General features: G+C 46.7%; 1 protein-coding gene across 3 annotated transcripts in view; it reads right to left on the bottom strand.

Annotated features, from left to right (window-relative positions):
* Positions 1–18088, bottom strand: part of RAPGEF4 (Rap guanine nucleotide exchange factor 4) — a 230577-nt gene that overhangs the window by 141766 nt on the left and 70723 nt on the right. The window contains exon 1 of one of the 3 annotated variants that reach the window (XM_014570176.3): positions 7406–7736. The exons of the other annotated variants lie outside the window; for them this stretch is intronic. Within the exon in view, the coding sequence (XP_014425662.2) occupies positions 7406–7411 (6 nt within the window). The 5' untranslated portion in view covers positions 7412–7736. Of the gene's footprint in view, positions 1–7405; positions 7737–18088 lie in introns of those variants that run through there. 3 annotated transcript variants of the gene reach the window in all.

The raw sequence follows: 18088 nt of genomic DNA, 5'->3' as shown, positions 1-18088 counted from the left end.
AAGCCGGGTGGGGCGGGGTGGGGACCAGGACTCCCAGCCACTCCCCCCGCCTGGCTTTTGCACGCGACCAGAGGCTCCCACCGCCGATCACGGCCCCGCCTCCCAGCTGTGTGCAGAAGCTGGGTGGGGGGAATGACTCCCAGCCCCGCCCAAACCTGGCTGCTGCTCAAAACTAAAGAGAGTGCCTGCCAGGGGCACGGCCCGAAGGACTCCTGCTGTGGCCAGTGGCCACACACACACACACACACACACACACACACACCCACACACACCCACCCCCCCCCGCCAGGTCTGCTTCCTGCCCCCCTTCCTCTAGGCCCCCCTCTCCTCCCATCCAGCCCCGCGGCCCCCGATCTCCCTCCCCCAGCTCTGCTTCCCGCTCCGCCCATCTCCCTGCCTGTTCTCTCCCACCCACCCCCCACGACCAAGTGTGTCCGGTTTTTTGGTGGGGTCTACCTGGCAACCCTATTAATGAGCCTAAATAGTGCAGGTTAACCCTTCATGGGCTCAATTTTAAAGTGAAACTTTTGCGCTTTTGTTGTTGACAGAAACAAGTAAGAATTGCTGTGAAACCAAAACATGCTCCACAAATTACAGTCTGAACTTCAGTTATTATTGTAACACATTTTTCAGTATAAAGCTTTTAATCACAGAATTTATTGGTGTGGGACATGTGCGCCTTTACGATTCTTGGTCCACTTGATTCCACTACAGTCAATGGCAGCATTTCCATTATGCTCAGCAGGAGCAGGACTCTTCTGTAGACTGTTGGGATGAATACCACAGATACAAGCAAATTTAATATGCAAAAGCTAGCATCAAAAAGACACCCACTGCTCTGAAACTACAATAAATGTCTATTACCATGTTTTCTCTTTTTTCTACACAATACACAAAAGTATATTTAGATAACATTCAAGTACTAACTAAAACAAAAAATGGAAATAAAAGTCATGTGTTGCATCTAGTGAACTAGCAAAAGACTCACCATAATAAATAAATGCATAGAGCAGAGTTTAGTTCTGAATAAGGAAGATGTGTTTCACACTGACTAATGAAAGTGTCACATCTGACCCACAGACAGGCACCTTATATTTTTTAAGCTAAACTCTAGTCTAAAGTGAGCAAATAAAATTTCGTAAATCTGGAGGGAAAAGCAAAAGGGATGTCAGCTTTCTCAACACACAAAGCAGTAGAAACTGTTAGTGATTCTAGTCTACTTACTTTGTGGGACTTTGTAGAAAACTCACACTGGCAAACATTTGTTTTAAAGTCTTGTGAAATCAGCTGTGTTCTATTACGGAGAATGCAGCATTGCTGACCCATTAAAAATAATAATCCTGACAGAAATCTAAACACATTGTGGCTAATTACAAAACTAAAAAAAATAAAATGAAAAAGAGAGAGAAAAGATAACGCTTTCAATTTTGTGTTACATTTTAAAAGCCAGCATAATCTCTCAAAGCTTAAGTGAATGCAGGTCACGGGATTGCTTTGCTTTGTTAATAGAAGCCCTGGTCCATCAATGTGAACCAGGATTGATTATACTACTATGACGTCTGCAAAAGGGGACTATTGCAGTGTTTTCAGACTGTCCTCTAAAAACAATGCTGTAAATTCACACTGTTTGTTGGTATTATATGTCCAAACAAGTCACTTCAAAATAAAGTCATATGTCCAAAAAACTGTTAATAAAAAATTCTCATTTCTAACTTTAACTCTGCACTGAATGGAGGGTTCTACTACAACCGGCATGATTCAGCATGCCTTCCATCAGGGCCTGGGCAAAATACAGCCTACCAAGCCATCGTATCCAGCCTGCATGGATCCAGTTGGCCCCACATCCCTGCACGCCGCTCAAAAATGCGGCTGTCAGGCCTAGTTTCTATTTCAAAACTGGAGAAGTGGGGGGTGGGGAGGGAGAGATTCAGGAGCTGCCTCTTTCCCTAGCACAATCCCATTGGCCGGTTTCTGGCCAGAAACTGGACAATGGGAGCTGCCCATTGGAATAACAGGCAGCCAAGAACCATGCCCCCTCTCCTCAGCTCAGTTATTCACACAAGCACATAGCCAGGGAAATATTTTTAACTCTGCAAGCCTTAGCTCTGCAGGCAGGCAGGCAGATTTGGCTGCTTGCTGGTAAGTCTCCTGGCCAGAGCCTGGCTCTGGCACCTCAGCCCCTTCTTTCTCCAACTCTCTGCCCCCACCAATCAATATACCCAAACCCTCTGACCCCCTCTTTCACCCATACCACCTCCCAGATCTAGCACCCCAATCTCCTGCCCTAGATCACAATCTCCTGCTACCATAGGTCACATTGCACACCCAGCAGCAAGACTGAAACGCGTCATGAACCCTGGGGCCAGTGGGGGACTCAGACCCAGTGGGGACTCTTGTACATTTCAAAGACGGAATGCTTCCGCTGCACTCCTGCCCCCCTCCATGGAGCCAGCTCCCTCCAGCAACCCCTCTTCTTACCGCCACCCTTCCTGCCTCTTTCTGATAGAGATAGCAAGTGAAGGGGAAGCAACTAGTCGACTAGAGTGTTGACTATCTGATAAGCTTTTGCTCATCGGACAGTCGACTAGTCGCTTAGAACCCTAGTTTCCAGCCAATGAGAGCTGCAGGAAGTGGTGTGGAGTGGGACACTGCTTCCTGTAGCTGCCATAGTCCGGAAACGGTGATCCGCAGCCAACAGGAGCTGCAATCGCCAGTGTTCCCCCAAAGCTGCATGACAGCACAGCTTCACAGGTGATTAATCAGCCCCGCCCAGTCAATCAGCCCCTTGCACGGAACCTTGAGCCTCTGACTGTCGGGGCCAATTATAAGAAGTGACCCAGCACTTGAAAAACCCTGGCATAGACAGCATGAGGTAAATCAAATGAGAAATGAACACTATATTCATCATGTATTTGCCCAGTGAGCCTAACACTTGAAATTATAGGGTTTTTCTACATTTGGGCTAGGAGATGAGATCCCCCCATTTTACAAAGGTATACCGGTGCCAGCTCTCTTCAAGATAGCACCTAAATACAAAAACACGCATACAGCAGCCCAAGTGGCAGCTGGGGCTAACTGTCTGAGTACTTACCCAGGAGGTCAGGCAGGACTGCACTCACGATGTGCTGCTTTAAGCAGCCAACTGTAACATTACAGACACCACACATTGCTATTTTTAGGAGGCAGCTCAAATGGAGCTAGTGCAAAAATACCTACATGCAGGGCTGGATTTAGGGGCAGGCAACCAGGCAACTGCCTGGGGTGTCAGGCTTGGAGGACATCAGGATCGGGAAGCTGTTTTGGTTGTTAGTGACGAAAAGGAAAACAGAACATCTGAAGTGCCATGTTTCAGATATTCCATATTCCATCATTTTTCACTAACTTCCTAGAATGTTCTGGACCTTTGTAGATGCTTCTAAGGTATTCAATTTAAGAAAGGGAGCGGCATGGGCACTGCAGATGCCCCTTACCTCAGGCCGAAGTTACATGAACTGGGAATCGGATATTTCAGATCAAATGTAGATATACCCATAGACGCCCAAATCCTAACATCTGGCTGAGCTGTACTCAACACAAGAGGACAACAAAGGCGACTTTATGGTTAGCTACCTTCAGGTTCCCCGATCCAAAGTCCAGCAGGTGTGTCTGTTTTCTCCTTAAAGTAAGTGCAGCCCTGAAGCTTTTCCAGAAAGCAGGGATCAGCCCGGCATAGGGGCTGGCACTTCACCTGTGCCTTTTGCTTCACGGCCAGAAAAGGAAAGCATCAGAAACTTCTGCATATAAGCCAACCAGGGCACTATTCCATGTCACCCAGGAATTCCTCTAGGCACGGGCTTCTTCAGACAGCTGCAGCAGTGCAAAACAGCTCAAGTAAAGGTCACAATCTGCCTAATAACGCTCTATACCTGTGTGTAAAATTACGTACGCATATGTGTATATGCACTTCATACGATACTTTAATATTCAACAGCATTCCAAACCACAAGGAAAGGCAGCTGCTAAAATAAAATAGTCAACTATCAGACAGGCAGATTTTGAAAACAAATCCATTTTGAAAATTGAATAATCACCATAGAACTAAAAATTGTCTTTTTTAAATACAGGTTGAACCTCTCTAGTCAGACAACCTTAAGTCCTGACTAGTGCCAAACCTGAGAATTTGCTGAACCATAGATGGTCAATATTGTCTAGCAGCATTACCAACACGTCCACTGCTTACTGGGTTGTTAAAAGGCATTTAGGGTTAAATTATAGCAAAATGTTAGTACAGAACACTGAGAGCCAGAACTGGTGGTTGTAAACAAACTTCATGGGGCCCCAGAAAATTTGGTCATACCCATAAGTGGCCATCCATCTAACTAAAATCATGCCAAACCATGGATGTTGCCAGATCAGAGTGTGCCAGACTCAAGAGGTTCAACCTATAGTCAGAACGGTAGATCCTCTAGGCAACTTGAAATCTGAACTGCAAATCCACCAAATTAGTCACTCCAATGTTGTGGCTGATCTCTGGTCTGTTAGCCAATCACTGACTAAATTTTGTAGCTTCTAGAGCCGTGGTCCCCAACACGGTGCCCGCAGGCGCCATGGTGCCCGTGGGGGCATTTGTCTGCACCCGCCAAGTGCTCAGGGCTGGCCTGGCCCCGGGCATGTGGCGCATGCGCGGTGCCGGAGCCGGCCCCGGGCACGTGGCGCACGGTGAGCGCCGGCCCCGGGGGCGTCGCGGATTGACGCCCTGCGGCGCATGGGGGAGGGGGGGGTGAGAGAGCGCCAGCGCCGGCCCTGGGCACGCGGCGCTTGGGGAAGGGGGGGAGAGAGCGCCAGCGCTGGCCCCGGGCGCTCGGCGCTTGGGAGAGAGCGCCCGGCGCTTGGGAGAGAGCGCCCGGCGCCAGCCCTGGGAATGCGGCTATGGGGGGGCCCCCACTCGGGCGAACGGCCACGCCCCCTGGCACCCGGCAAGCCCAAATGGTTGGGGACCACTGTTCTAGAGGAAGGGATAGCTCAGAGGATGAGTGGAATAAGTCAGGAGATTGGTAATGGGGTAATATTGATACACGTTAAAAATTAATACTAACTGGCCTGTGTGAAATGTGTCTTTCTCAGATAATTCCCAGCAAGAAGGAACTGTATACACATTATTAAAGTACCATCTTTATTGGCATTAACTGGCACTGTTCTGACAGTGTCAATAAAACCAAACAGGCCTTCTTGGGACTGAGTAACAGCATTGGCTTTTTGTTTGCCTCTGAGGACAAAATGCTAGTTTTCTACAGCTGGTCAGATAATGTTTACTTCTCCACAGATTTTTTTTTTCAACTTTTCAATAAAAAGCTTATCAAAATATTGCCCCTCAGAGAAACCACCATCATATGCCTATTATGCTTATGTTCTCCTCGCTACCTGGTCAAACTGCATCCTCTATGTAGTTTTCAGGTGTTCAATTTTTCAACAACAAATTCCAAAGAAAGCAGACACTGTTCACAAAAAATAATGCATTATAATTTTCCTTTCAAGAACAGAAATTTTTCAACAAACCCTAGTGCTGGCCCTTACTTGACAAAACCAAGTCTAACCCATTATTATGTATTTTATGTTATGTCACAGATTTATATGGTTCAGAGAATAAATAAATAGAGGGCTACCTATAGAATTATTAATTTAAAACTCATCAGAGCATCAAAATGACAGTGAAAAGGGATTAAGGCAACTGATGAGTGTGCGTGCACACACACACACTTTATAAATCCAGTTTCCCAACTTGATGCATATCTCATTTGACATTTGATCCATTTACTCTGCTGTCACCCATCACATCACTTCTTTCTTGTCCATTCCAGTTTTAACAAATATGGTGAAAATGTCAAAAGCAACACCTTCACTTTTCTCAATGCTTAGCCCAAAACAAACACAAGACAGCACAAATGGAAGGCCAAAATGCAACTGCTGAAAGTGAACAGGGCAACAGCTTCACAACCATCCACAAAATTTCCAATTGCTTCAGAGAGGAGCCAATTTTAGAAAACATACATGTATGCTCTCTCAGTTTCTAAGTGCCCTTTTTTTAATATTATATTTGGCGATGCTCAGACCATTAGAAATTCCAGGCTTACATTATCAACAGTTCCAAAGATTAGGAAACATATGTCTGCAGAATCAATTATATTGTACTGGGTGAAGATTTGCTTTTTCTTTTTTTTTTTAACTAAATAAGAGAAACAGTAGTCCCAATTTTATATTAAAAAGAATAAGACACTTATTTTTTTTTAAAATCCTTCCTTAGAAGCTTAGAAAAGAACAAGCTCCCCCAAAGTTCGGCTTTTTACACTCCATAAATTAGCTTTCCTAAACCTCCACCCCACTGTAAATGAATATTTCAATACATATTCAAGCTTTTTTTTAAAAAAAAATACATTTAAAAAATGTCCCTAGTCTAGGGATTCACTGCAAAATCGTTTGTGGATTTTGCTTCATCTTCCTGTGATATAGTAAGGGAAAATCTGAGTTTACATTTTTGTATCTTGTTAACTTCGTAGTTCTGTCTTTAAATGAAAGCACCACCTCAACATCTGTACAGTAAAATTCATTCTTCGCTTTTCACTTGCCTATGCATTATTTAAGTAAGCTGCTCTGAAATCTAGCATCAGGGTTTTCTTTGGAGCAACAATCAACAACAGCTCTATAATATGGTACAGCAGGAAATATGGGGTATCCAGGATAGTTTCACACATTTGTTTGCTATGCTCATCCTCAACAATTAAATATGATAATCCAATTTGGTGAAAAATAAACTGAAATCAGATCTGCTGCAAAAACTTTTTAAAATGTAATTTTCAGCCTAGCAATCAATGCTTATTCAGTTTCCATGTCATCTCTGTCTTCTCTCTTTGCAGATGCTCAAGTGATGTTAAATTAAACAATTGCATGAAATGTAAGAACTGCAGGCAAATTACCATCCATACTTAATTCTGGAATACAAAAAGGCCCTTAGAAAACTCCCTTAATGATTATTTTCCTAATAGCAAAAATAAAACAATACAAACACTCTGACAGTAAAAGTAGACTATATTTGAGGCATTCTGCTTGCCTTTTAAATCATTTTAAAATATAAGATTGCAATCATGAAAATGAGGAAGCCCTAAAAATTCTTAAAATATATTAAAAGATTGAGCTGCTACCGAAAAATGTCTAACCTCCAAGTGAGCTGTATATTGAAATAGACAGCAACACTAAATAACATATCATTTACAGACATGCACAACATCAAACTATTATCTAGTTAGAACAATACTTTACTCCAGGACTTTTCCCCTAAATTTGTGAAAACTGGAAACACAGACTTGTAAAGCAGAGACTTAAACCTGTAATTACTGCACACACAGACAAAATTTAGAAATATTAAACTTACAATCATGGGTTATCATAAGTCCAGCACAGCAAGTAGCCCTAAGGGTACATTTTAGATTTTTTATCCATGCTCTGTTCTTCTCTCTGATGTGACTATTCAGGCACATGGTCAACTTGCAATCAGCTTCTCCCTTAGTGATGTATGAGAGCTGTGCTGATTTATCTTGTCTTTCAGCAGCAGATTAGCAGAAATGTTTCTGCTTCTGCATCCTACCTTTCTTTAGCAGTTGGTTCTGTGTTATCATTGGCAATCCAAATTAAAGAGCCAGTAAATGTATCACGGATTTTTTTTCCCCTTTGAAACAATTGCTAGGCAGTTAGTCACAACAAGAATACCACTGTTTAATCTATTGAACCTCCTTTCCAATATCCTTGCTGAGAATGGTAGTAAGACACACAGAAGGGTGTGTCCAACAAGACTGCTGTAGTCCAAAGGTCTTTTAATGGGTTATTCTTGTACAGATGGCCCCAGACAACAGACAGCTGTAGTACACAGATATTTCTGCCAGAAACCTGAGTTTCACTATTTGTTACGCAATATGTACATATACCATGAAATCTAGTTTATCCAAAGGAGATGGCCAACCCTAAATTAATTAAGAAAAACAAGTATTTTTAAAATACCAAGGATGCTGAGGAGGTCTGAACTCATGTGAATAAGAAAGATTTCACTATATTCCAATTTATGTACTTATGATAAACTCTCTGTATCTTGGTCCTCTTTTGTTTCTAAAATGATATTTTTACAAACATTTGGCCCCTCATTTTATCTCAAGTTGTCCCTTAGATTAGGAATATTTTACGCTGTGGAACTGATGAAATCAGAATTCTTTGGCATACAGTGTTGTAAGAACAGATTGAATAGCCAGTTTTGACTTTCCAGTAACCATGTAGTATTTTATCAAGAAAATGCCATTTTTAATTCATAAAGTTTTCAGTTCAAGGCCCCATAAGACACACAAGTTTAAATTTTCATAAAGACTTTTAAAAATATTTAGGAAAAAAAGTAAATGTCTGAGAACATATATTCATGGAAATTTTGAACATCCTGAAAGGTTTGCTCATATCATTGCTCTTCCTACCTGGCTTCTGCCCAAGTTCAGAAAAAGGTTAGTATTTGTCTCTGCCCTAAAAATGCAAATGTGGTTCTTGAATATTATTAAACTAGCCAATTAGCCCGTCATAAGACGGGATTTTCAGGTCTCTCCTCCACGTCAGTCTTCTCTCCTGAGCCTCCGGTCTCTCCTCCTCTTCCTCCTACTGCCTCCCCCCCCCCCTCAGCTCTCCTCCGCCTCCTGCCTCTCTCTCTCTGTCTCTCTCTTTCACTTCTCCTCCCCCTCCTGCCTCTCACTCGGGGGACCATAGAGCCCAAATGGCCATTTGGGCTCTGCACTCCCCGTGCTGCATGGGGGGGCGTGGAGCCCAAACGGTCGCTTGCGCCGCTTGCTCCCACGTGGCAGCCTGGCTGAGCAGCGCAGAAGTCAGCAGAGTGCCACGGCAGGAGGTGAAGGGGGGAGGGGCAGTGACGTTCACGGCTAGGGAGTGGGGCCTGGAGCCGCTGTCACGCCGCATGTCACTACCCTGCCCCCTTTCGCCTTCCACTGTGGCACTCGGCTGATTTATGCACCGGTCAGCCGGGCCGCCGCAGGGGAGCAAGCAGCGCAAGCGGCCGTTTGGGCCCCACACTCCCCATGCAGCACGGGCCACCCAGAGGGAACAATCAGCATTTCAGACAACAGCACCCCCCAGAGGGAACAGCCAGTATTTCAGGCAACAGCGTCCCCCAGAGGGAACAGTCAGCATTTCAGACAACAGCACCCCCCCAGAGGGAAAAGAACGGTCACTTATCTGTAACTGTTGTTCTTCGAGATGTGTTGCTCATGTCCATTCGAAGTAGGTGTGCGTGCCGCGTGCACCACGTCTTCCGGAGCGTTTTCCCTAGCGGTACCCATAGCGCCGGCGGGGCGCCCCCTGGAGTGGCGCCGCCATGCCAGGGCATAAGTACCCCTGCCGGCGCTGCCCCACCTCAGTTCCTTCTTGCCGGATATTCTGACAAAGGGGAGGTAGGGTGGGAATCGAATGGACATGAGCAACACATCTCGAAGAACAACAGTTACAGGTAAGTAACCGTTCTTTTCTTCTTCGAGTGGTTGCTCATGTCCATTCGAAGTAGGTGATTACCAAGCTAACCCTCAAGGAGGAGGGGTCGGAACAGTCATAGCACCAGAGTCATAAAGGAAGATGAACCATAAACAGATTTATTTGAACAAATAAACGGTGACAAGTCACCAACCCAGAACAAGGCAACCAGATCTATAAATTTACATATTTACATCACAGATTGGAGGACTGCAGAGCCCACCCTTGCCTGTTGAGGTAGCTCATAATGTGTTGCAAATGTGTGGAGGGAAGACCAGGTGGCTGCCCTGCAAATTTCTGTGATCGGTACTTGGGCACCAAAGGCTACCGAGGATGCCTGCGCCCTGGTAGCGTGTGCCTTCACCCTGGGTGGGGTTTTACCAGCCAGTTGATAACACTCTGCTATACATTGTACCACCCATCTTGATAACCTCTGCGTAGAAATAGGTGAACCTTTTCCCTTACCCCCAAATGCAACAAACAACTGTTGGGATTTACGGAAGGGCTTGGTTCGGTCAATATAAAAAGCCAGCGCTCGCTTGGCATCCAGGGAGTGTAGAACACGCTCCTTAGGGGATGCATGAGGTTTAGGGAAGAACACCGGTAAATAAATCTCCTGGGATAGGTGAAAGGGGGAAACCACCTTCGGGAGGAAGGTTGGATGAGGCCGTAGCCTCACATTATCACGTGAAAAAACAAGGTAGGGAGGCTCTATAGTCAGCGCCCTTAACTCTGATACCCTTCTAGCAGACGTAATGGCTACTATGAAAGCAACCTTCAATGAAAGGTGCTTCAGTGAGCAGGTAGCCAAAGGCTCGAAAGGAGGGGAACTAGATTGAGGTTCCATTCAGGGTATGGAGCCCTCACCGAGGGGTATAGTTTCTCCAAACCTGTAAGAAACCTTTTAACCACCTGGTTAGAAAAAAGAGAGGATCCTGCCGTACCGACATGGAAGGCGGAGAGAGATGCCACATGGACTTTAATAGAAGAAAAGGACAGGCCCAAAGAACGGAGCTGAAAGAGATAGTCGAGGATAGCTGGAATAGGGGCAGAGGACGGTTGTACTCCTCTCCGGGACGCCCAAGACGAGAAGCGCCGCCACTTGGCAGCGTACGACCGTCTAGTAGAGGGCTTCCTACTGCTAAGGAGCACCATCTGTACCTGTCGGGAACATTCCCTTTCTGGTTGGTTCAATCACGGATAAACCAGGCCGTCAGGTGGAGAGACCGGAGATCCGGGTGAACCATTATTCCTCCGTCCCAAGGCTAGGTTAGCAGATCCCGAACTGGAGGGAGTGCTATGGGGTCTTGGGTCAGCACGTCCACCAGGATGGGGAACCAGAACTGTCTGGGCCACCTGGGGGCTATGAGGATTATCGAGGACCTGAAAGTTCTCGCTCTGGTCAAAACCCTGGAAACTAGTGGGAATGGGGGAAAGGCATAGAGAATGCCCTTTGGCCATACGGTTGTCAGGGCATCCCCCAGGGAATATTCCCCCAGCCCCAGCAGGGAACAGTAGTTCCTGCATTTCGCATTGCATGCCGAGGCAAACAGGTCTAGGTGGGGATAGCCCCACCTGCGGAAAACCTGGCTGAGGACAGAGTCCTTGAGCGACCACTCGTGGGCTCCAAAGAATCTGCTCAGTGTGTCTGCAAGTAGGTTCTTGCACCCGGGGAGGTACTCCGCCTGAGGCGTGATATCGTGCGTGACACACAGATGCCATAGATGCAGGGCCTCCTTGCATAGGGGTGGCGAACGTGCCCCACCCTGTTTGCTGAGATAGAAAACCGCTGCAGTGTTGTCCATACGTACCAGGATGGAGCGGTGGGAGAGCCTCGGCAGGAATGCTTCGCAGGCCCTCCTCACCGCCTGCAGTTCCCGGACGTTGATGTGCAGGGACCGTTTGGAAGGGGACCAGAGGCCCTGAGTTCTGTGGCACCCGAGGTGTGCACCCCATCCTAGGTCGGACGCATCAGTGACCAGAGTCAGGGAGGGGGGAGGGGCGTTGAAGGGAACCCCGCTGCACACCACGGATTCCTGGGTCCACCAGAGTAGGGAGTCCAGAATGTCCGGGGGCACTGATACTATGGAGACCCTTGGACTGGCAGAAGGCCTTCGCCAACCACGCCTGCAGAGGTCTCATCCTCATCCTGGCATGTCGCACTGTGTAAGTGCATGCCGCTATATGGTCCAGGAGCCTGGAACAGACTCGAGGAGTCGTGATGGGGGACCGGATTAGTTCCGAGATCAGCTCCACTATGGAGAGTCACCTGCTGTGGGGCAGAAACGCGCTTGCCACGTTCGCATTGAGGAGGGCTCCCACAAATTCTATGCTCTGGGAGGGGATCAGGGATGACTTCTTGACATTTATCAAGAGCCCTAACCTTAAGAAGAGAGCTCTTATGAGTGATACGTGAGCTTCTACCTGCTCGTACGAGCAACCTCGGATTAACAAATCGTCGAGATACGGGAACACGTGTACCCCTCGATTGCGCAGAAAAGTGGCAACCACAGCCATACATTTTGTGAATACCCTTGACACAGTACATAACCCAAAGGGGAGTACCGTAAACTGAAAATGGTAACGGCCCACCATAAACCGGAGGAAACTCCTGTGACCGGGCCTGATAGCCACATGAAAATAGGCGTCCTTTAAATCGAGAGTCGCGTACCAGTCTCCCAGTTGTAGCACTGGGATGACCGAGGCTAAAGTCACCATTCTGAACTTGTGTTTTACCACCGCCTTGTTTAAGAACCCAAGGTCCAGGATAGGATGGACTCCCCCTTTGGTTTTGGGACAACAAAATAACGGGAGTAAAACCCCTTGCCCCGCAGATGCAGGGGAACCCTTTCTATTGCTCCTTTTTCGAAGAGTGCCCCCACTTCCTGAAACAGGATGTGTTCGTGATGGGTGTCCCTTATTAGGGACAGGGTAGGGGGTTTTGAAGGCAGTGGGCCCAGGAACGGGATAGAATAACCCGAATGTACAATGTTCAGGACCCATGCATCTGATGTTATTCGGGCCCATGCCTGGGCAAAACGGGAAAGCCGGGCCCCGAACGGGGGCCCAGGGTGGCAGACTGGTACGGGACTCTCGAACGCCATGTCGAAATTGATCCCGGGATGGGTTGGGAGTACAGAAATTCGTGACCCAACTGCGGGACGAAATAATGCCTTTCCACCCCCTTTTGGGTAAGAGTCAGAGTTGCTGGCGTTTGCCACAGGGCATTAGTAATTTTTGAAACCGTTTTGTTGAGCGGTAGAGCGAACCGTGCAGGGGTGTCCTCAGTGAGGATGTCTACCATTGGGTCGGTATCCTCAATTATGGGCTCAACCGGAACAGCCAGGTTGGAAGGCATGCGCCGCAGGAGGTCCTGATGTGTTCTGGCATCCATTGATGGTAGCCCGGGCGCTGGGTCTGCCAGTGCCTCATCGGGGGAGGACGACGACGACTCCTGGACCAACAGGGGGGCCGTCATGGCCAGTTGCGGGGCCAGTTGGGCGGCCTGAGCTTCCGGAGGGCCTGTCTCCGGCACCGGTGGTTGTGGTGCCGCAGGATCTTGTTGCGGCACTCGAAGAGGGGAGGGGGGCACCCGAGACAGGGACGCAGAGGGACGGGAACGGTGCCCTGAAGCCTCTGACCCCATAGACGGTGGTGGTTGTCCCTGCCACTGATGAGAGGCCCAGGGAGTCCAAAAAGGCCACTGCGGATGAGGGGGCCACATCTGCTGGTTGTGGTCCCTTCGGTGCCTGGATCTGGATCTGTGTGTCGAAGAAGCTCCCGACGACCCCGATCGCACCGACACCGCGTCCGAGTCCAAAGAGTAATTGGGTTCCGGCCAAGGGGGAGCCGACGAGGAGTGTGGTGCAAACTTGGCCATCGATTCCGGTTTGCCCGCATATGCACAGTGAGGACGTGCCGTCTGCGGTGCCGGAAGACCCAGACCCGGTGCGGCGAACTCCGATGGCGCCTGCGGCACCGGGGTACCCAAGCCCGGTGCCGTTTGCGTCGTCATTTGTGGTACCAAGGTGCTCAGGCTCGGTGCTGTGTGTGCCATTTGCGGCACCGGGGTGCCTAAGCCCGGTGTTGGCTGCGTCGCCAATAACTGCGGCACCGAGGTGCTCAGGCTTGGTTCCGGTTGCGATGCCTGGAGTAGTGGAACCGGGGTGCCCAGGCTTGGTGCCGGGTGCGCCATGTACAGCTGTGGCGCCGGGGTGCTCAGGCCCGGTGCCCTTTGCACCACCTGGAGCTGCGCTCCGGGGTGCCCAGGCCTGGTGCCGTTTGCGCCGGCTGCAGCTGCGGCACCGGGGTGTCCAGGCCCGGTGCCGGTTGCGCCGACTGAAGTTGTGGCATCGGGGTGCTCAGGCCCGGCATAGATTGCGTGGCCAGCAGGTATGGCACCCACCTCTTGCGGACCCAGGCAGGCTCCCGGGAGCCGCCAGCCTAGTCCCGGGAAGAGGCGGAGGGCTGGGTGGCAGCGGGTGGCTGGCTCAAGCCGTGCCAGGTGCAGGGTCTGCTGGCTGGGTGCTGGCAGACTTGCACCTGGCACAGGCACCGTAGCCAGCCCGTGCCCCTTTAAGGGCTCCAGGGCCAGAAGGGGGGCAGAAGAGTTTCCCTGGTGGTGCCCAGAGTGGCCACCAGGGAAAGCTGGGGAGGGCTAGCCTCCCACTAGTTCGAATTAAGTGGCTACACAGCCCTTAATTCGAACTACTTAATTCGAACTAGGTGTTAGTCCTCGTGGAATGAGGTTTACCTACTTTGAATTAAGCGTTCCGCTAGTTCGAATTAAGTTCGAACTAGCAGATCGCTAGTGTAGCGCCTATCAAAGTTAATTCAAACTAACATCTGTTAGTTCGAATTAACTTTGTAGTGTAGACATACCCTGAGAGGTCTGAGGGAGTTTACAAGGAGTCTACATCTACCCGATGGCAGCCTAAGCCGCTCTTCCAAACAGCCATGAATTAGTATGAGGTCCCCCTAGAAAATCAAGGGATTATGACCATGAGTTTCACTGATTCCAAAAGGGAGCCTCGGGCCTCACCTACAGTAGAAGGAATTGCCAGAATGGCTAAACCAAGCAAATCCTGTTAGTGCAGAGTGCTTTTGTGGGTATAATTTATTCAAGTTCCTGAACAAAATGGTAAAAGGACTTTTTTTTTCATGAATAACAATATTTACACTAGGGCTTTTGCCAGCATAGCTGTGTCAGATTTGATGTGTGTTTTTTTCCACAATCCTACCAACACAATTATGCCAGCAAAACCTTTTTGAATAAACCAGGCCTAAGTCATTATAGGAAGACTCTGAATAATCAGTGATGCTTAAAGGGAATCAATTAGTAACAACATTTCAAGTCCATTTTCCAGACTTTCTTTGCAAGGAAACTGACAAGAACATTTTTGTAAATGAAAGATGAGATTAGCCTTGAAATGTTAACTCCCAAAATCAAGAGAGAGTAGCAGCTGCAAATATTATGGGTCACAAAGATGTCTCTGTAGGAGCTAAGGAAGAATTGTAACCATAACAAGAAAGCTAGTATGTTGTTTCATGGATCACATACCCCACTTTATGCCAAAGCAGTGAAATACAGAGAACTACTAAAACAAGAGGCAATATTAGCTAATTTCATTCTGCTATCACAATTGGCTTTACCCTTTGGGGCAGCTAATATTTAGCCTTAAAAATATTTGTGAACACATTAGATGTATGAACTAAGCTAAACCTCTGCTTTTTCAAGGCTTTTTCAATAGCAGTTTTGGAAAACATTTTTTTTGACCTTTCATGTCATATTAGGTTGCGTAAATCCGTGCTGAAGGTTAAAAGAGAGGAAAATACACAATATGACCATTGCAACTTGTCAGGATGCAGCACAACATATCACATAACAATATGTGTTTTCCCCTAAATTTTCCCTTAAAACATCTGTGACAAACTGAACCTGATCCATCATTATATTTATATTTAATAACCAATGGATACAAGTTCAGCTTTTAAATCCCCCACCCCGTCAAATGAAATTGCCTTCCTCCATGGAACGTGAGCATGGCCCATCAGAAACCACTCTGATGGATACATTACTCTGTGAAAAGTGGTCTTCAAGATGTTAAGCTTTGAAAGTCAGTCACTAAAGGCCACTTTATCTTTAATGGGACACTCTTAAATGAATGGAGATTGCCTATCTCCAAGAACTGGAAGGGACTTTGAAAGGTCATCGAGTCCAGTCCCCTGCCTTTACAGCAGGACCAAGTACCATCCCTGACAGATTTTGCCCCAAATGGCCTCCTCAAGGATTGAACTCTTAACCCTGGGTTTAGGGGGGGACCAATGCTCAAACCACTGAGCTATCCCTCCCTGTCACAAGGTATAACAGTTAACTCGAACTAAGGACTTAGTTCGAGTTAACATTTGACTGCCGCGTGTAGCCGCGGAGAGTTAGTTCAGACTAGGGGGATTTAAAAATGGCGCTCCGACGGGAAGATGCAAATAAAGCCCGGGATATTTAAATCCCGTGCTTCATTTGCAACTTCGAATGCCTACATTAGCCTCCCTAGTTCGAACTGGGGGCTAGTGTAGACATACCCTAAGAAATTTAATGCTGGGTGAGAGAGAGGGGAGATTCTCAGTCTGCCAGAGGGAAAATGCATCCCACAAACAGAGATGCTAAAGCACTGAAAGATTCTGGAACCTAAACTTTCACTCTAGTCTTATGATCTATGAGGTCTGGACTTCAGTATCTTTCCCAGGCAGATGCACTGCAGAAGGCTAATAAAGGGAGACTGTAACAAGGACCTGTCTCTACCCCCCTCATGGAATAGTGCTATATAATAAAGTTTAAGGGCCACTAAAGCTCTGTGATTCCAGTTCTCCCCTACTCTCACAGTCTCAGCGAGAGCAAGCCCCTCCATTCTGCCATTCCTGTCATACTGTTAGAAAAAAATGAAGCAGTTTCCTTGCTTCTTTGGCTTATTTTTGTTGCTTTTAAGGAAGCAAGACAATTGGGAGGAAGTTGAACAGCTAGCACTAGGGAGACCTTCAGGCTAGGACCCAGAGAATGGACTTGTTTCAGCTATTCTAGTAACAGAGAGACGGATGGGTGGAACATTTATAATAGGGCATCCGGGGAGCATGTTCCCATTTATGAGTTTAACATTGACTGTTTCGGTGAACAATCTCATTTAATAAACTTCCACTTGAATATTTACAGGAATCAAACAAAGAAGGGGCACAGAGTCTAGGGTTATTTTAGCAAATTTATGTTTTTGAAAATAAACTTCGGTTATGTGTATCCATTCAAAATCACAGCTTCTCCAATGTTACAGGCTACAACCATTCTATTGCTGCTTCTATTCCTGACGTTTAACTGCTTTTTATTTGCAAAAGCCAAGACAAATTTTCAATAAAACAAAACTGGGTAATGAAACAAAAAAATAAAAATTTGAAGATGCACTTAAGGTCTTGCTAAATGAAGATGGGGTGTAGAAGAAATCGAATATTCCTTCCTCTTTACCCTGCTCTGGAACATGGGAACAAAAGAACATTCAACTGCCAGGATGTACATCTGTAACCTGTAATGCAGCCCACAATTAATCAGTGGCATTCAGAGCCACAGAAGATCTGTTAGTAAATTTAATTTGGTTTACTTATTTAAAAGTTTATACATAATAACTATTGCCAAGGAACCAAATTCCTAGGTGGTTGAGAAACAGGTGTAACTTGTATCAGCTTATACCAGAGTTGAATTTGCAGAGCCCTGAAAGATATCCACTTTATATCCACGGGTATCCACATCCACAGATTTGGATATCTGCAGTTCATTTTAGCAGATATGGATGTCGATGGGAATACAAATTTTGTATCTAGAAACCTGTAAACCTGGGGATATCCACTTTATATCTGCAGGTAACTTCATCTGTAGATATCAATGCAGATATCCACAACTCATTTTTGCAGATGTGGATACAAATGTTGCATCTATGCAGGGGTCTATGAATTTGGCTCTGGGACAGATTAAGGTAATGCATGGATAGGGTAAAGAAAGTGTTGGAGGAAAGATACCAGCGGAGCTGCTTTTATTATGCACTTCTGTCAATAGCTTTTCCAATACCTTCCCCCAATTCTATACATGAAAGTATACTAGTTTTGCACACCTTCCAAATGCCAACTCAGTGAAAATCCCCTTCTTGCACCCATTTTCTAACAACTTACAGCCCCACCACCAATAATGGCACTAAAAGATTTGAACAAAAGACTTCCATGAGAATGACATCAGCTCCCTCCAGACTGCATTTAACTCAAGATGTGTAGGCACCTTACACTTCATATGAAAACAAACAAGAAAGTCTTTACAGTGTCTAATGAGTGTGTATTTATAGATACTATTTGCCTTTAGATTAAGATTTTTCAACTACATTGCCTTGATATTAATTAATTGAAAAACCGGTTAAATAAATCTGCCCAGAGAAATTTGTGAGTGAAGGGGAGATTCTTTTAAAAAAAAAATCCATCACCAAATTGGTGGATTAAGGGAATGCAATAGATATATTTG

The sequence above is a fragment of the Pelodiscus sinensis genome, chromosome 7, assembly GCF_049634645.1.
Source record: "Pelodiscus sinensis isolate JC-2024 chromosome 7, ASM4963464v1, whole genome shotgun sequence".
Classification (NCBI taxonomy): domain Eukaryota; kingdom Metazoa; phylum Chordata; order Testudines; family Trionychidae; genus Pelodiscus; species Pelodiscus sinensis.
Note: the sequence above shows the minus strand (reverse complement) of the source record. Positions and strands in the feature narration are given on the sequence as shown.